Source organism: Macaca fascicularis, chromosome 1 (assembly GCF_037993035.2).
Source record: "Macaca fascicularis isolate 582-1 chromosome 1, T2T-MFA8v1.1".
NCBI classification, from domain to species: domain Eukaryota; kingdom Metazoa; phylum Chordata; class Mammalia; order Primates; family Cercopithecidae; genus Macaca; species Macaca fascicularis.
This window is the reverse complement of record NC_088375.1, coordinates 27,151,990-27,169,491: the sequence shown is the minus strand read 5'-3', so window position 1 is coordinate 27,169,491 and position 17,502 is coordinate 27,151,990. Positions and strand designations below refer to the sequence as shown.

The following is a 17,502-nucleotide window of genomic DNA, read 5'->3' as shown; positions in this document are numbered from 1 at the left end:
ATGTAACATAACGACCTCCTGGTTCAGTCATGTTGTCGCAGATGACATTTCTTCATTTTCTTTTTTTTTTTTTTTTTTTTTTGAGACGGAGTCTCGCTGTGTCTCCCAGACTGGAGTGCAGTGGTGTGATCTCGGCTCATTACAAGCTCCGCCTCCCTGGTTCACACCATTCTCCTGCCTCAGCCTCCCGAGTAGCTGGGACTACAGGCGCCTGCCACCACGCCCGGCTAATTTTTTTTGTATTTTTAGTAGAGACAGGGTTTCACCGTGTTAGCCTGGATGGTCTCGATCTCCTGACCTCATGATCCACCCGCCTCGGCCTCCCAAAGTACTGGGATTACAGGTGTGAGCCACCACGCCCAGACCATTTTCTTTTTCTTCAATGCTAAATAGTATTTCATTGTTTATGCAGATCACATTTAAGAAATCCATTCATTTGTTGATAGACATTTGGGTTGCTTCCCTATCTTGGCTAATGTGGCTAATGCTGCAGTGAACGTGGGAGAGCAGATATCTCTTCAACATACTGATTTCATTTTCTGTGGGTATATACCCAAAAATGGGATGAATGAATCATATGGTAATTCTATTTTTAATTTTTAAGGGAACCTCCCATACTGTTTTCCATAATGGCTGTACTAATTTACATTCTCACCAAGATGTACAAGAGTTCCCTTTTCTTCACATCCTTGCCAACATTTATCTCTTGTCATTTTTATAATACAATCCTGACGGTGTGAGGTGAGCCCTCATTGTGATTTTAAATTGCATTTCTCTGATTATTAGTAATGTTGAGCATCTTTTCACATATTCATTGGTCATTTGTATGTCTTCTTTTACGAAATGTCTATTCAAGTCTTTTGCTCATTTTTTAATCAGGCTATTTGGGTTTTTGCTGAATTGAGTTCCTTATACTTTTAATTTTAATTCCTTATCAGATATTTGGTTTTCAAGAATATTCTCCCATTCCACAGGTTGTCTCTTCACTCTGTCATTTCCTTTGCTGTGCATGAACTTTTGAGTTTGGTGGCAATCCCATTTGTCTATTTCTGCTTTTGTTGCCTTTGCTTTTGAGGTCATATCCAAAAAATCTTTGTTCACACCAGTGTCAAGAAGCTTAAGAATAATGGACATTAGCAAAAAACAAATGTGAGAAGAGTGGCTACTTTCAGGGTACAAAACATTCATCCATCCAGTGACTTTCATAAGTATGACCTTCTAATTAATCTGACCATTGTCACCTGATAGCCCCAAGCTCTGGCGCTGTCCCATTACATGGCTTTGTCTGCCTTTGATCTTAAAATTTAGAACATATGATTGTATTTGTGCATTCATTTATATGTTTGACAAAAATTTATTAAGCTCCTACTGTGTGCCAGATAATGTGCTTACCACTGGAGAGAGTATTATGAGCAAACTAGGCACAATGGCTGACCTCATGGTACTTATACCCAGTGAGAGTCAGATATTAATAGATAATCTCACAAATAAATTATATATAATATACCGTATATACTATAGAAATAGTATAAGAATACTACAGGAATTTACTATGTATACTATAATAATACTATAGAAATATAAGGAATTGATATAGAGACTTGACCTAGTCTGAAAGGTCATAGGAAGACTTACCTATGAAATAATATCTGAGTTAGGAATTGAAAGATATTTACTGGCTTTTGTTTTTATTCACTTTTACATTTACTCATTTGTCCATCAAATATTTATTAAAGACCTTCTCTATGCTAGATGCTATATTTAGAAAGAGGCAATTTCCTAAATTCTTTGAACAGTCTTTAATTTCTTCTTTTACACAATTAGTATTATTATTTCAGGGAAACAGATATTGAAGACTCTGATGATATTCCAGAAGACACCGTATATAAGAAAGTAGTTTTTCGAAAGTACCTCGACAGCACTTTTACCAAACGTGATCCTCGAGGGGAGTATGAAGAGCATCTGGGAATTCTTGGTCCTATTATCAGAGCTGAAGTGGACGATGTTATCCAAGTAAGTCTTTTGAGCACTGCTAAGATCATCAGAGGAATTTTCACAAGCACCAGAGGGTTGTAAAGGTGCAGGTGGCAAGAGAGCTATAAGTGATTTGTTTATTTTCCAGGATTAATGAATAATTACATTTCTTTTCAAAGACTCCTTGTCAAACAATTTGGCAATCTTCAAGACTAAAAAAAAAAAGATCTCACTTTTTTTTAAATGCTGAAAACTATATAATCTGTAGAAAATCTCTCTGTAATTTCTATCTAAAGCTAACCTATCTCAAGTTAACATAGAAAATTAATATATTCAAGAGCAATTGCATTGGGCTTCATAATAGTGGTGGTGGTGGTGGCAGTAGTAGTGCTAGTAGTAATAGCAATTTAGAAATATCTCCTGATGTTTTCCAAAAAAAATAAATAAAGTGAAGTTAAATAAAATGAGTAAGGAAAGTAAAGATATCTCTGTGCCCTCCAAAAGTGAGCAAGTTTCTTCAGTGTCTTCCTAGTTCTGGTCATTTCTTTCAAAATCTTGTGTCCAGACCCAGGATTATAACTTGCTTTTAGAACAAAGTTTACTTCAGCCATTTTTGCTAACCTCTCACGTTCAAAAACCCAGAAAGAACCCTGATTCTAAAGTCAGCTATTCTAGATTTTAAAATATAATCTACTATACCTGTGTAAGCATTACTACATTTTCAGTGACCACTTGCTCTTTTTAAAAATGTGAACAAGTACATAAGGATATAAGAATCTTAATTATTCTAAATTTTCCATGAAACTATGGAAGGCAATATTCTCTCTTATGATTAGGGGATCCTTTTTCAAGATGAATGATAATTTAACACAATATTTTAAAAACCTATTCTAAGTGAAGTAACTCAGGAATCAAAAACCAGACGCTGTATGCTCTTACTTATAAATGGGAGCTAAACTATGGGTATGCAAAGGCAGATAGATTGGTATAATGGACATTGGAAATTCAAAAGGGAATGGGGGGATGGATGAAAAGCTACCTCCTGAGTGCAGGGTACACTACTCAGGTGACAGGTACAACTAATATCCTAGACTTCACCACTATACAATTCATCCATGTAACCAAAAACCACTTGCATCCCTAAAGCAACTGAAGTTTTTTTAAAAATTTAAAAATCAAAATAAACACAGGAAAGTCACAATTAACAAAACATCACAATTGTGAATAAAGACAGGATCAGTAACAATGTTGCATTGAGTCATACTGGAGCCTTAGGCAAAAGGAAAAAAATCAAATACTGAATCTTTGTTTTAGCCCTGGATTTCACGAGATAAAAATAACTTCATTTGTGTATTTAAAAATAATTTTAACTTTTATTTTAGATTCAGGGGGCATATGTGCAGGTTTGTTATCTGGGTATATTATGTGATGCTGATGTTTAGGGTATGATTGATCCCATCATCCAAGTAGTGTGCATAGTACCCAATAGTTTTTCAGCCCTTGCTCATCTCCCTCCTCCCACCCCGCTCTAGTGGTCCCCAGTGTTTATTGCCATTATGTTTGTGAGTACCCAATGTTTAGCTCCCACTTATAAGTGAGAACATGTGGTATTTGGTTTTCTGTTTCTATATTAATTCACGTAGCGTAACAGCCTCCAGCTGGCATCCATGTTGTTGTAAAGGACATGATTGCAGTCTTTTTTATGGCTGCGTAGTATTCCATGGTGCATATATACCATATTTTCTTTATCTAGTCCACCACTGATGGGCACCTAGGTTGATTCCATGTCTTTGCTACTGTGAATAATGCTGTGATGAACATCCTAGTACATGTGTCTTTTTGGTAGAACAATGTATTTTCTTTTTCTTTTTTTTTTTTTTGAGATGGAGTCTCAATCTGTCGCCCAGGCTGGAGTACAGAGGTATGATCTCAACTCATTGCAACATCTGCCTCCAAGGTTCAAGCAATTCTCCTGCCTCAGCCTCCCGAGTAGCTGGGATTACAGGTGCCCACCACCAGGCCCAGCTAATTTTTGTATTTTTAGTAGAGACAGGGTTTTACCATATTGTCCAGGCTGGTCTCAAACTCCTGACCTCAGGTAATCTGCCTGCTTCAGCTTCCCAAAGTGCTGGGATTACAGGCATGAGCCACTGTGCCCGGCTGAACAGTTTTATTTTCTTTTTTGGCTATATACTCAGTAATAGAATTGCTAGGTCAAATTGTAGCAGGACAAGCCTCAGACAAAACCCCTCAGACACCGAGTTAAAGAAGGAAGGGCTTTATTCAGCCAGGAGCTTTGGCAACACTCATGTCTCCAACAACCGAGCTCCCCAAGTGAGCAATTCCTGTCCCTTTTAAGGGCTCACAACTCTAAGAGGGTCCATGTGAAAGGGTCCTGATCCATTGAGCAAGCAGGGGGTACGTGACTGGGGGCTGCACACACCGGTAATTAGAACAGAACAGGACAGGACAGGGATTTTCACAGTCCTTTTCTATACAATGTCTGTAATCTATAGATAACATAACCAATTAGGTCAGGGGTCGATCTTTAACTACCAGGCCCACGGTGTGGTGCCGGGCTGTCTGCTTGTAGAGTTCATTTCTGCTTTTTACTTCTTCTTTCTTTGGAGGCAGAAATTGGGCATAAGACAATATGAGGAGTGGTCTCCTCACTTAAAATAGTAGTTCTGTTTTAAGTTCTTTGAGAAATCCCCAAACGTCTTTCCACAGTGGCTAATTCACATTCTAAGCAGCAGTGTATAAGCATTCCCTTTTCTTCACAGCCTCACCAGCATCTATTTTTTGGATTTTACTAATAGCCATTCTGACTGGTGTGAGATGGTATTTCACTGTAGTATTGATTTGCATTTCTCTGATGATTAGTGATGTTGAGCATTTTTTTCACGTTTGTTGGCTATTCGTATGTCTTCTTTTGAGAAGTATCTGTTCATGTCTTTTGCCCACCTTTTAATGGGGTTATTTGTATTTCACTTGCTCAATTGTTTAACTATCTTATAGTTTCTGGATATTAGACCTTTGTCAGATACATACTTTGTGAATATTTTTTCCATTCTGTGTCTGTTCACTTTGTAGGTTGCTTCTTTTGCTGAGAAAAAGCTCTTTAGTTTGTCAATTTTTGCTTTTGTTGAAATGCTTTTGAGGAATTAGTCATAAATTCTTTCCCAAGGCTGATATCCAGAATGGTGTTTCCTAAGTTTTCTTCTAGGATTCTTAAAGTTTGAGGTCTTACATTTAAATCTTTAATCCATTTTTTTAAAAATTATACTTTATGTCCTAGGGTACATCTGTAATCCATCTTGAGTTAATTTTTGTATATGATTAATCCAGTTTCATTGGATTCATTGGGGTCCAGTTTCATTCTTTCACATATGGGTAGCCAGCTATTCCAGCACCATTTATTAAATACGAGTTCTTTTCCCCTTGTTTTTGTTTTGTTGTTGTTGTTGTTGTTGACGACTTTGTCAAAGTTCAGGTGGTTGTAAGTGTGTGGCTTTATTTCTGGGTTCTTTATTCTGTTCCATTGGCATATGTGTCTGTTTTTGTATCAGTATCATGCTATTTTGGTTATTGCAGCTTTATAGTATAGTTTCAAGTCAGGTACTGTGATACCTCCAGATTTGTTCCTTTTGCGTAGGATTGCTTTGGCTATTCAGGCTCTTTTTTGACTCCATATGAATTTTAGAATAGCTTCGTCTAATCCTGAGGAAAATGATTCCAGTAGTTCATTAAAAATAGTGTTGAATCTGTAGATTGCTTGGGGCACAATGGCTATTTTAACAATACTGATTCTTTCAATACATGAGCATACAATGTTTTTCCATTTGTTTGTGTTACCTATGATTTCTTTCGTCAGTGTTTTGTAATTCTCCTTACAGAGATCTTTCACCACTTTGGTTAGATGTTTTCCTAGGTATTTTGTGTATGTGTGTGTGTGTGTGTGTGTTTCTATTTCTAATGGGATTGTGTTCTTGATTTCGCTCTCAGTTTGAACATTACTGATGTATAGAAATGCTACTTTGTACATTGTACATTGTATTTTGTATAATTGATTTTGTACATTAATCTTGCATACTGAACCTTTACTGAAGTCATTTATCAGTTCCTGGAGCCTTTTTGTGGAGTCTTTAGGGTTTTCTAGGTACAGAATCATATTGTCAATGAAGAGAGATAGTTTAACTTCTTTTCTTCTTTGATTGCCTTTTATTTCTTTCTCTTGCTTGATTGCTGTGACTAGAATTTCCAGTACTGTGTTGAATATGAGTGATGAGAGTGGACATCCATGTCTTGTTCCAGTTCTCACAGGGAAGGCTTTCAGCTTTTGCTCATTCAGTATGATGTTGACTGTGGGTTTGTCATAGATGGCTCCTATTATTTTGAAGTATGTTCCTTCAATGCCTAGTTTGTTGAGGGTTTTTATCATGAAGAGATGTTAGGTTTTATCAAAAGCTTTTTCCATGGTTATTGAGATGATGATACTGTTTTTGTTTTTAATTTGGTTTATATGGTGAATCACATTTATTGATTTGCATACATTGAGCCACTTTGCATCCTAGGAATGAAGCCTATGTGATTGTGATGAATTAATTTTTAATTTGCTGCTGGATTTGGTTTGCCAGTATTTTGTTGAAGATTTTTGTATCTATGTACATCAGAGATATTGGCTGGTGGTTTTCATGATTCATTGTGTCTTTGCCAGGTTTTGTTATTAGGGTGATGCTGGCTTTGTAGAATAAAATAAGGAAGAGACAGTTAGGGGATCTTTAATCACTAGAAGTTATAGAAGGGCCGGGAGGAGCTTCACGAGTCTGACTGCTGGGGTGTGAAGACTTCCCATATGGCATTTAAGTCCTTTACCATCTGGCTCCAACCTGGTCCTTTTCCAGCCTCATTTCTCACCAGGTTCCACCTGTCCCTGTGCATTTCACAGCCCAGTTCCATTCAGATTCTTCCTTGCTATTCCCCAAACTCTTCCTTTATTCCCCTGCTCACAGGCATCCTTCTGCCCTTCCGAGAGTCTGAAATGTCTTTCTAGCTCCTGTTCATTCTACGATGGCCAATTCCATTTCCTCCAATACACTTACCTTAATTCTTCCAACCTCTCCTAAATACTCAACCAAATCGTTCCTCCAGGGCATCATCATCTGAACCCACTTAGACTTTGTATATAGCACCTGTTGTCTCCAGATTTCTAGTGTGGATGCCCATGTGCATGTTGTTTTCATCAGAAGCTTAAAAGCTTCTTATGAACAAGAATCAAGCCTCTTTCATCTTCATATCTTCACTACCTATCACTCTCATTTCATTAGTAGATAATGTCAGTACTTTGGCCTTGAGCCTAAGAACACATATCTTTTGGTATTTCTGGAGAAAACTACTTGGGCCATATCTCACAGGATGGTTGTGAAAATTAAATGAAATAATATACATAAGTTATTTTATACCTTATATCTTAGCTCCGATTTTATAACCAGTCACTTTGGCCTATAATGCTGACATTTTTGTGGTTTAGATTTTTGTTAAGCTTAAGCACATTTGTGGATCATTCCTTTCTCTAGGTTCGTTTTAAAAATTTAGCATCCAGACCATATTCTCTACATGCCCATGGACTTTCCTATGAAAAATCATCAGAGGGAAAGACTTATGAAGATGACTCTCCTGAATGGTTTAAGGAAGACAATGCTGTTCAGCCAAATAGCAGTTATACCTACGTATGGCATGCCACTGAACGATCAGGGCCAGAAAGTCCTGGCTCTGCCTGTCGGGCTTGGGCCTACTACTCAGCTGTGAACCCAGTAGGTACTTTCATTGAAAGTTTTTCTCATTCCCCTAACCTCGTAGTCTGAGTCCACCAAATGGAAGAGAGGGGGTTATTTATTGTCAAATGTCTGTCTTGCTTTTCATGAGGAATGCATAAGGGTGTGGTTAACAGTCTACATTTATCATAACCAGGGACTCTCCATGCAGCTCTTCAGATGACAGAGAGAGAAACATTTATTCAGTGGAGAGGAGGGAAGATTATTTGAATGATTGGCCATGAATTAGAATGCCTACATTTACAGAAGATGACATTTATTTGAAATTTTCTTGAACAAATATTAGCTATGTTCTGTTCTTTCTTTATGGAAAAAAACTGCAAAGTCAAGACTCCCTTATCTATCATTCTGCAATGTATATATACTTCAAAACAATATGTTGTACACAGTATATACATACAATTTTATTTGTCAATTAAAAAGAGAAGCAACTCCTTCATTTAATGCATAGTGGAAAGAGCACAGACTCAGATTTAAATTTTTACCCTGTCATGTAATGCATAATCCTAGTAAATTCCTTGACCTCTCTTAGCCTGGTATCAGAAGTTAAAAATGAGGTAATAGTACATAGTGCATGGTAAGCACTTGGTAAATACTTGTTCAATGAATGAATTTATATTTATCATATAAGATAGTTGTCACGATTAAATGAGAGATTGCAGGCAAATCATTTAATATTCTGGTAGATTCCCAATAAATAGTATCCCTTATATTATCAATTTATTATTATCATCATTGTTACTGGGATAAAGATCAACCAGAGGAAGGAGGATTATGAATACAACAGAATTAGGTGATAAATATCCAGGCTTATTACGCCATTCATTTATAATCTTCATCTTCAAATTCAGAGCCTGTCAGAAAGTTTCCTTTTTTATATGATGAGTGACTATCAGAAGAGCAAGGAAATTCCTGAGAAAGAGACAATACAATTTACTCTCTTTTTCCAGGAAAAAGATATTCACTCAGGCTTGATAGGTCCCCTCCTAATCTGCCAAAAAGGAATACTACATAAGGACAGCAACATGCCTGTGGACATGAGAGAATTTGTCTTACTATTTATGACCTTCGATGAAAAGAAGAGCTGGTACTATGAAAAGAAGTCCCGAAGTTCTTGGAGACTCACATCCTCAGAAGTGAAAAAATCCCATGAGTTTCACGGTATTTTCCTCTGACTTTGATCTAATCTCCTAATTAAATCACACTGGGTCACAGTGATTCCTGCCCTTAGAGCTTCACAAGATTAGACATGAGATGCTTCTGAGACAACCAGAGCTACAATTAAAACTGGTTCCTTAACATTCCAGAGGGCTGATGTAATCTGGCAGGTAACACTGTGGGTGAGGCAAAAAGAGAAAGTCTGAAAGATAGTGCAGAGAAGCTGCTGTAAAACAAACGAACAGAAAACCACAACAACAAAAAGCCAGTGTGCTTCAGCTGGTAACACACATTGAAAAGGAATTAACATTGTTCTGCAATTTAAAAAGTTAATAAGCTTGTTTCTGGATCTCTAAAGGCACAAGTGTTTATATAAAAGAAATGATCACCTGTGTGTCTTTTCTAAAATAAGAATGATTCTAACAGTTTTAGCTCTCAGCAGCTACCAGTGGCACCCAAAGCATATGAGAACAAAATGAGAGAAGAAACTAGGTACCCAGGTAATGGGAGAATAGTGGCAAGAGAGCATGTGGGTGGTCACACTGGGAAAAGTGTGCCTACTTGGAAATTCACTCAGAAATTTGGCCTGTAAGCTAGTAACTGAAACAGAAACTGAGAGGAGAAAGGTACGAGCTTGTGTTAATGAATATGTAGACAGGTGTTCTCATGCCTGATATAATTTTAAGGATGCCCAAATGATCTCAACCCGTTCCTCTCCAAAAATTCGCTTGCCTGGTTTCTGAAATTTCACAGCAGTTCCTCTAACTTAAGAAGAAGGAAACAAAGCACTTCCCTCACTTTGGTTTCAGTTAAATGTTTGGTAACACTAAACTTTATCTTTAAAATTTTGTGCTACATTTTTAAGGTGATCATGTTTCTCAGGGACTTTAAAAAAAAAATCCACATATTTTACTACAGTGAGAGTAGATAAAGCCTGAGAACCCGAGACACCTAATCTGAGAAGTGGGCAGAGGAGTTATCGTACCAATGAGAGAAAAAACGTGACTTGCTATGGTTGCTGGATACACCAACAATAAACTCCTCGTATTATAAACTCCTAGACTTCCAAATTTGCCTGAAACTTTCTCTGAATTTAGAAGGCCTTAAGGTGACATGCTGCATGTCTCCTTGCTGACTCTAACCCCTGGAGTTTACTTTGTCTGCCTATATTTGTGTTTATCTTTTTGTAGTTAAGGAAAATTAAGACTGTTAATGGAAAGGCTACATGGGTAAAGCACAGAAGTGTAAAAGCTGGGGAAAAGAGTGATACACCGCTTGGAAAGGGAGATACCCCCGCCTTCTGCTGTAGGCTGGTGTGAATGATATGAGAAGGACTAGTGGTTCTGCTTCAGCCTCTCACTAATATGACGTACAAGAGGGCGCTTTCCATGGCTAGGTAGGCCTGGGAATGCAGAAACATGAGGAAGATGGGTGTTGAGTGAGTTGCCCCATATTTCCTTACCAGTCGCTCTCTCTGTGTCAACAGATTTTTAACTGATTTCAACTCTTTGTCCTTTCAGCCATTAATGGGATGATCTACAGCTTGCCTGGCCTGAGAATGTACGAGCAAGAGTGGGTGAGGTTACACCTGCTGAACATAGGCGGCTCCCAAGACATTCACGTGGTTCACTTTCATGGCCAGACCTTGCTGGAAAATGGCAATAAACAGCACCAGTTAGGGGTCTGGGCCCTTCTGCCTGGTAAAGACTTGGGAAATGGAAACAGGTCCCTGCTAAGAAATACAGGGAAAAGGCAATCATAGCATCTGTTACTCCTTCTTATTTCTTCCTTGTGCATATACTTCCTAAGGAGTCAGAACATAGGGTTCTGGCTTAGAGCCTAGGCAAACTCATAGACCCAAAGTATGTATGGAGTGCAAAAATGTCACCTAATTTATGAACTATTTGCAGCACCACACAGGCTAAATGTGTGACCCAACTCAGTTGCTACATAACATGCAGTTTCTCCCGAGCCACTGTGTGTCATATAGATGAGGTCTCAAGCAGATAAAAAAATGAATCCCACAGGGCTCAGGCAGCTACAGTTATTTCTGCTGGGAGGGTTTCCAGATTCTTCAGTTCTGCTCCTCCTCTAGGCTCTAGCACCCTAATATCTTTGGGCAAGTGACTCCAGGAATCATATTTTTAAACTGACTTATAGACTGTTTGAAGGGGAAAACATTTTTTAAAAATAGTTACAAAAGTTAAAGAATAACAAAGGTATTTAGAGCTTTTCATGTGCAAAATAAAGATAAATGTAGATTTAAACAATCTACAATTATACAGAAGGGATATTTCTGTGCCAATGAGTTGTTTGTACGTGTATCTACTTATGCAGCAGGTGTGTGGGTGGGGCTGTGATGCCAGAAGCCAAATTCTCAAACTTCAGTGGATGTAATAAAAACCTAGGAAGTCGGTTAAAATGCAGATGTGAAAGCAGAGGAATTTTGTTTTCAGAGACTTTAAGGTAGATTTTGGGCAGAATTCCCGGGAGTCTGTATTTTTAACAAGCAGCCTTCCTTCTATTTTGCCTTCTATTAAAAGTAATGGCAAAAACCGCAATTATAGTTTGAACCAATCTAACACACGCTGCCTGAGGATCTAGTGAAGGCAGTCCCTCGACAGCACTTTGAGTGAGGTTGTGTGAGTCTGCCTCAGATGCAGGCACAGAAGTCCAAATGGACTGGTTTGATTAAGAGCAGGGGAAAAAAGAGGGTTCTTGTTGGTTTTTCACATGCCAGTAACTCACTAATACATCTAGAGAGTATTAATTATATTGTATTAACATTGTATTAATACGATAATCAATAGATAATCTATCATATTAAAATCAGAGACAGAAGAGATTCAGTCAAATTCTCTCATCTTTTCATCGAGTATTAGAAGATCAATCATCCTTCCCATACAAGCCTAGAGACAGACTGAGAAGCTAGGATTGGCTGGCATCTCTAAATCTGCAAACCTAAATACTTGCATTGGAGAGAGGAAAACTGGAGATCTTTTTCAGTGGGTTTGAGGAAGATAACTGTATCTATTCATTTTCACCCACGATCTGGGAAAGAGTCATAAATTATAGTCAACAGAATTTAAATATTAACTGCCAGGGGGTAATGTTAAATACCAGAATGGATAGCCAGAAGTTTTAGAAATCTCATTCTTTCAGTGTTTTTTTCTGAACAATTTATGTAAATCTCTAGTCACATATGTAAGCTTTATGGAAAATTTGAAAACATGGAGGAAGAAGATTTTATTTTGATTTTCTTTTATAAAAAAGAGAAAAAAGCAAAATGAAGAGAGGGAAAGGAAACATGTATGATATTTTTGAAGCCCAATGATGTCATTCGAGGTCACTTTGATACTTAGGACTGTGAAGCTGTATTGTGTGTGAGTTAACTTGTAACACTATATTTAGATAAGTGAAAGTTTCTTCTAGTGAGGCATGGTAGAGATTTAAAAATTTCTTTAGTTATCTCTCTGTGTGTGTTGTTATTGTTTTGTTTTTATCTGTTATACTTGTAGTCCTACCTAAAGAAAAATGGTTAAATTCTATTTGAAAGTCTCTTGTGAAGCAGGAATTTTAGGATTCGTAGAGAACTATCAACCACAATATTTACTTGTTAATTTTTGCAAATGTAATGTTGTTCTTTTTATTTTAGGTTCATTTAAAACTCTTGAAATGAAGGCATCAAAACCTGGCTGGTGGCTCCTAAACACAGAGGTTGGAGAAAACCAGAGAGCAGGGATGCAAACGCCATTTCTTATCATGGACAGAGGTATCACGAGAGTCATGTGATATTTGGTTTAGCAGGAGAGTGCCTATTACTAGAGTATTACCAACGTTTAGATTGGAAATACTCAACTCTAAGAACTCTGATGTGACAAAGGCATAATTTGTAGCCATATTTGCTTTTATTCTGGTCCATGGTCTGATTGCATTGAAAACACAGCAGTCAGATCAAAAGCATTCCTCTCAAATGGGAAACCTACGTAAAGCATCCTTCTTCATGATTTGTGATCCATGGGCAAGTGCATGTAAGAAATTCTCCAGGTTCCAAGAGTTGAGGAGGGAAAAGGTCACAGGAATTTAACAATGACTGAGTCACTAAACTTGACATTTCAGCATTTAGGAAACACAGTTTTCATCTGTCCATCTATTCATCCATTCTTTAAGCCATTACTAAGCACTGTTGAGTATGAAGCACTGTGCTAACATCCAGGTAACACAGTGGCTGGTATCCCTTCCTTAATCAGGATATAAATAATCTTGTAACTTTGAGGTCAACTTTTGAGAACATAATTCTCACGAGGGCTAGAACTTTTTTTTTCTCATATTTTTGTATTTTGTATTTTTATTTTTTTGTAGAGAAGAGGTTGCCCAAGATGGTGTCAAACTCCTGGCCTCAAGTAATCCTCCCCCTCGGCCTCCCAGAGTGCTAGGATTATAGGCATGAGCCACTGCACCTAGCCATGGATAGTACTTAATGTTGTAAAATAGCAAAGTTAAGATAAAAGCAGAAGAAAATCAGTTTAAAACATGATTGCATTTCAGGATTTCAGTTGTTTTCTTCTGGGATGCCACTATATCTATTAAAGCACCAGTCTTGTTAGTGCATTTACCATTTTATAATCAGATATATTTAAGTCAGGGTCACGCAAGGTAGGTAAAAATATCTAATTACTGACCTGTCAGAAACATAATCCCTAACCATGGAGTTTTACTTTATTATATACATTTTCTAAGCAAAAATTATTCATTTTTTCCTGTTTTTCATAGACTGTAAGATGCCAATGGGACTAAGCACTGGTATCATATCTGATTCACAGATCAAGGCTTCAGAATTTCTGGGTAAGTTGTAGCACCATGGTCTGTGAATGGAACCTCCTACAATTGTGCAGCATGCAGCCTATGAAACCATACATGACAACCTATCTATGAATCAGTTCTTCTCTTTATGCTTTTCTCTACTACAATATAGTGATGCAGCTCCATTTGGGGTACACATATGGTAAAGGAAGGAACACTGTGACAGGACCTAAAGGCCTGTTAGCGTGCTCTTAACACTGCCACCCCTTCTGGTGTATAATGTTCCCAAAGAGTCTTTTCCAGGAGAAACCGAGAGCTGGGGGTCATTGAGTTCTCTACATAAAGAGCCCAGCCTCTCTGCAGGGATTTGGCAAGGATCAGATAGCTTACTCTTATAACCACGTGCCCATTTCCAAACTCTCCTCAGTCACCTTTTCTGGGTTTGACCACACATGTAGTATTTCAGCCAGATTCACAGGGTCTCATCAGCTAAGCATTATAGTCCTCATTAATATGGCCCTTTGCCTGTGGCAACCATTCATCTATTCAGAAAACTTTGTTGAACCTCCACTATGTGGCAGGAACTCCTCCAAAGTTTTCTCACACTGCCTGTAAGCCCTTTCCGAGATCAAGAGGTCATGATCAAGAGGATGATCAGGCTCCCATATACCCCTTCCATGTCTTCCTGTTAGGCAGGCACATTCAGCATTAAGAACATCAACATAACAGAAAAAAAAACCAGACATGACCTGTGTGCAAGAAAGGGGATAGGTGGTGGTTGGCAGCTGACCAAACATAGACCCGAAGCCCAGATTTCATCATCAAGGACTGACTTAGTAGCTGAGGCCCATGCCTAGACTTCTGACTACAACACAGGTCCTGCAAGGATCTGGTTTTCCAGTGGATTAAACTCACTTGAGAAATTGCTGAGTTTTGAAAAAATTCAGAATAAATATTTTTCTTCCCTTGAGTTTAGGTTACTGGGAGCCCAGATTAGCAAGACTAAACAATGGTGGATCTTATAATGCTTGGAGTGTAGAAAAACTTGCAGCAGAATTGGCCTCTAAACCTTGGATCCAGGTTTGTTTAATAGACTGATAATATTTACTGCTATTGTAATAATAAAAATGAAAGTGATTTAGTAATTCCTTCTTGTTATTTTTCTTGCAATGTTGTTAGGGGAAATAGCAAGTACTAAGTGCGAGGCACCGTTCTAAGTACTTTATGTCCTTAAAATCAACCCTCTGAGGTTGGTTCTAATAATATCTTGTTTTATAGATTAAAAAACAAAAGGCACAGAGATACTAAGTGCCTTCCCAAAGTAACTCATAGCTAATTAGTCATTGAGTTGGGATTCAAACCTAGGTACTCTGTGCACAAATATGGATTACATGTACTCATTGTATCAGTTTGCTAAGATCTTATGTGCTAGCTCTTTCGTTCTGGAGAAAGCTGATTGTATAATGAATTTAGGCAGTGTGTGACTTGTTGACAAGGACAGTTCTTTTTACTGGCTTTCCTATATTGCAGGTGGACATGCAAAAGGAAGTCGTAATCACAGGGATCCAGACCCAAGGTGCCAAACACTACCTGAAGTCCTGCTATACCACAGAGTTCTATGTAGCTTACAGTTCCAACCAGATCAACTGGCAGATCTTCAAAGGGAACAGCACAAGGAATGTGATGGTTTGTGTGCCTATGTCTATCTGAATCTCTAGACTCAGTCTAGGAGTATTATGACTATGCCTAATGATTATGTATTTTAAAAAATACCTTTCTGGGTATTACAAATGTGAATGGCTTTCTAAGGGTCATATGGAGAAAAGCAGTAATATGATGGGTATGTGTCTTACAAATTAAAGAGAGAAGCAGGGTTACTGAAACTTCAAAACCCCACAAAACTTTAAAAAACCATTTTATCATCAAATAAAATACCCAGATTTCTCAGACTGGCCGATGGTGTATGGCAGAGTAGAATATCTGGTCTTGTGTCTCGAGGAGCTCATGCTAAAAAGTGGCTACCAACACTTTTGATTTTACTATTGCAGTTTGTTTTGTTCTTTATTTCAGTGTACCTGAAGTAAATCATAGTGTTAATGCTAGTAAGCCTCTGAGGCAGTGTGATTCTCAGACTTTTTGGGGGGCCACGCCTGAAGAATGGCATCCTCCTTCTTGCTCTTCCAGGGGCTCAGCCAGAAGCCCTAACTCTTCTCCCCGTCTCTATTCCTTTCCCCAAAGAAACCTACCTGAATGCAAGGAGTCTGCCTGCCATTATTATACCGATAATCTCGAGTCTGTTTCTGCTCATATTTTATATAAAATTGTTTACTGTTTATTAGTTACCTATTTTTAATAATTATTTATAATATATCTCAGCACCATTGAAATCCTAAATTATGGTTCTTACTAATGAGTATTATGAGAGAAAACACAGATTGCAGTTGAGTCCATAGCATAAAGATTTTGTCATCTATATTCATGAGAGGATATTGGTATGTAGTTTTATTTTTTTTAATTGTCTTTTGATACCACAGTTATACTAGCTTCATAAAATTGGTAAGCATGCTCTTCTATTCTATATTCTGGCTTCATAAAATTGGTAAGCTTGTCTTTTCTACATTCTAGGAGAAAATGTCTGCAGTTGGTATTAATTCTTTAAATATTTGGTAGGAATCACCAGTGAAACCATCTGGGCCTGCAGATTTCTTTTTGGGCAGTTTTTAAGTTATGAATTCTATGTTCTAAATAGTTACAGGGCTATTCAAATTATCTATGTCATATTAGGTGAATTGAAATACTTTGTATATTTCAATTAATTGGTCAATTCCCTCTGTGTTGTTAAGTTTATGTGTGTAGAGTTGTTTGTATATTCCCTTATCCTTTTTCATGTTTGTAGTGATTTTGCCTGTTTCATCTCTGATATTGTCAACTGCATCTCCTTTCTTTTTTTTTTTTTTTTTGTGAATCTTGCTAGAGATTTGTCGATTTAAAAAAAATCTTCTTGGCCAGGTGCAGTGGCTCACGCCTGTAATCCCAGCACTTTGGGAGGCTGAGGCAGGCAGATCACGAGGTCAAGCGATCAAGATCATTCTGACCAACATGGTGAAACCCTCTACTAAAAATATTTTAAAACATTAGGCATGGTGTCACACAACTGTAATCCCAGCTACTTGGGAGGCTGAAGCAGAAGTATTGCTTGAATCTGGGAGGCAGAGGTTGCAGTGAGCCAAGATCTCACCACTGCACTCCAGCCTGGTGGCAGAGTGAGACTCTGTCTCAAAAAAAAAAAATCTTCTCAGCCCTGTTTTGTTGATTTTTCTCTATTGTTTTTCTGTTTTCAATATTACCAATACCTGCTCCAATCTTCTGTTTTAAAAAGTTGGCTTTTTCCGACATTGCTCTGTCAGGAAAAGGGATAGGGCACAGCCTGGTTACTGCCAAGTGGGGGTCAAAGTCCAGTTTCCCCACTCCACTGCCACCTAAGAAGGGATTGTTCCTTGGTGACTGGGTGGGAACAGGAGTTCCCCATTTGGCTTCCGCTGATACTCAGGGGCAGGAGCTTTATTAGGGGCTGGAGATGAATGCCCTAAATCCTTACATGGTCTTTTCTGACACAACCCCAGTAAGAGTGTTGGGGTGCCTCTTTAGCCTCATGAGCATGGAAGTCTAGGCTTCCCATTCAGCCTTTGCTGTTGTGGGTTGGGGAGGGGCCTCAGGTTTTTCTGTGGTGTTT

At 38.1% G+C, this 17,502-nt stretch overlaps 1 protein-coding gene across 1 annotated transcript in view; it reads left to right on the top strand.

Annotated features, from left to right (window-relative positions):
* Positions 1–17,502, top strand: part of F5 (coagulation factor V) — a 72,379-nt gene that overhangs the window by 47,947 nt on the left and 6,930 nt on the right. Inside the window, exons 14-21 of the mRNA XM_005539935.5 lie at positions 1,839–2,013; positions 7,551–7,787; positions 8,759–8,969; positions 10,487–10,666; positions 12,622–12,738; positions 13,740–13,811; positions 14,746–14,849; positions 15,300–15,455. Coding sequence (XP_005539992.3) covers positions 1,839–2,013; positions 7,551–7,787; positions 8,759–8,969; positions 10,487–10,666; positions 12,622–12,738; positions 13,740–13,811; positions 14,746–14,849; positions 15,300–15,455 — 1,252 coding nt within the window. The remainder of the gene's footprint in view (positions 1–1,838; positions 2,014–7,550; positions 7,788–8,758; positions 8,970–10,486; positions 10,667–12,621; positions 12,739–13,739; positions 13,812–14,745; positions 14,850–15,299; positions 15,456–17,502) is intronic.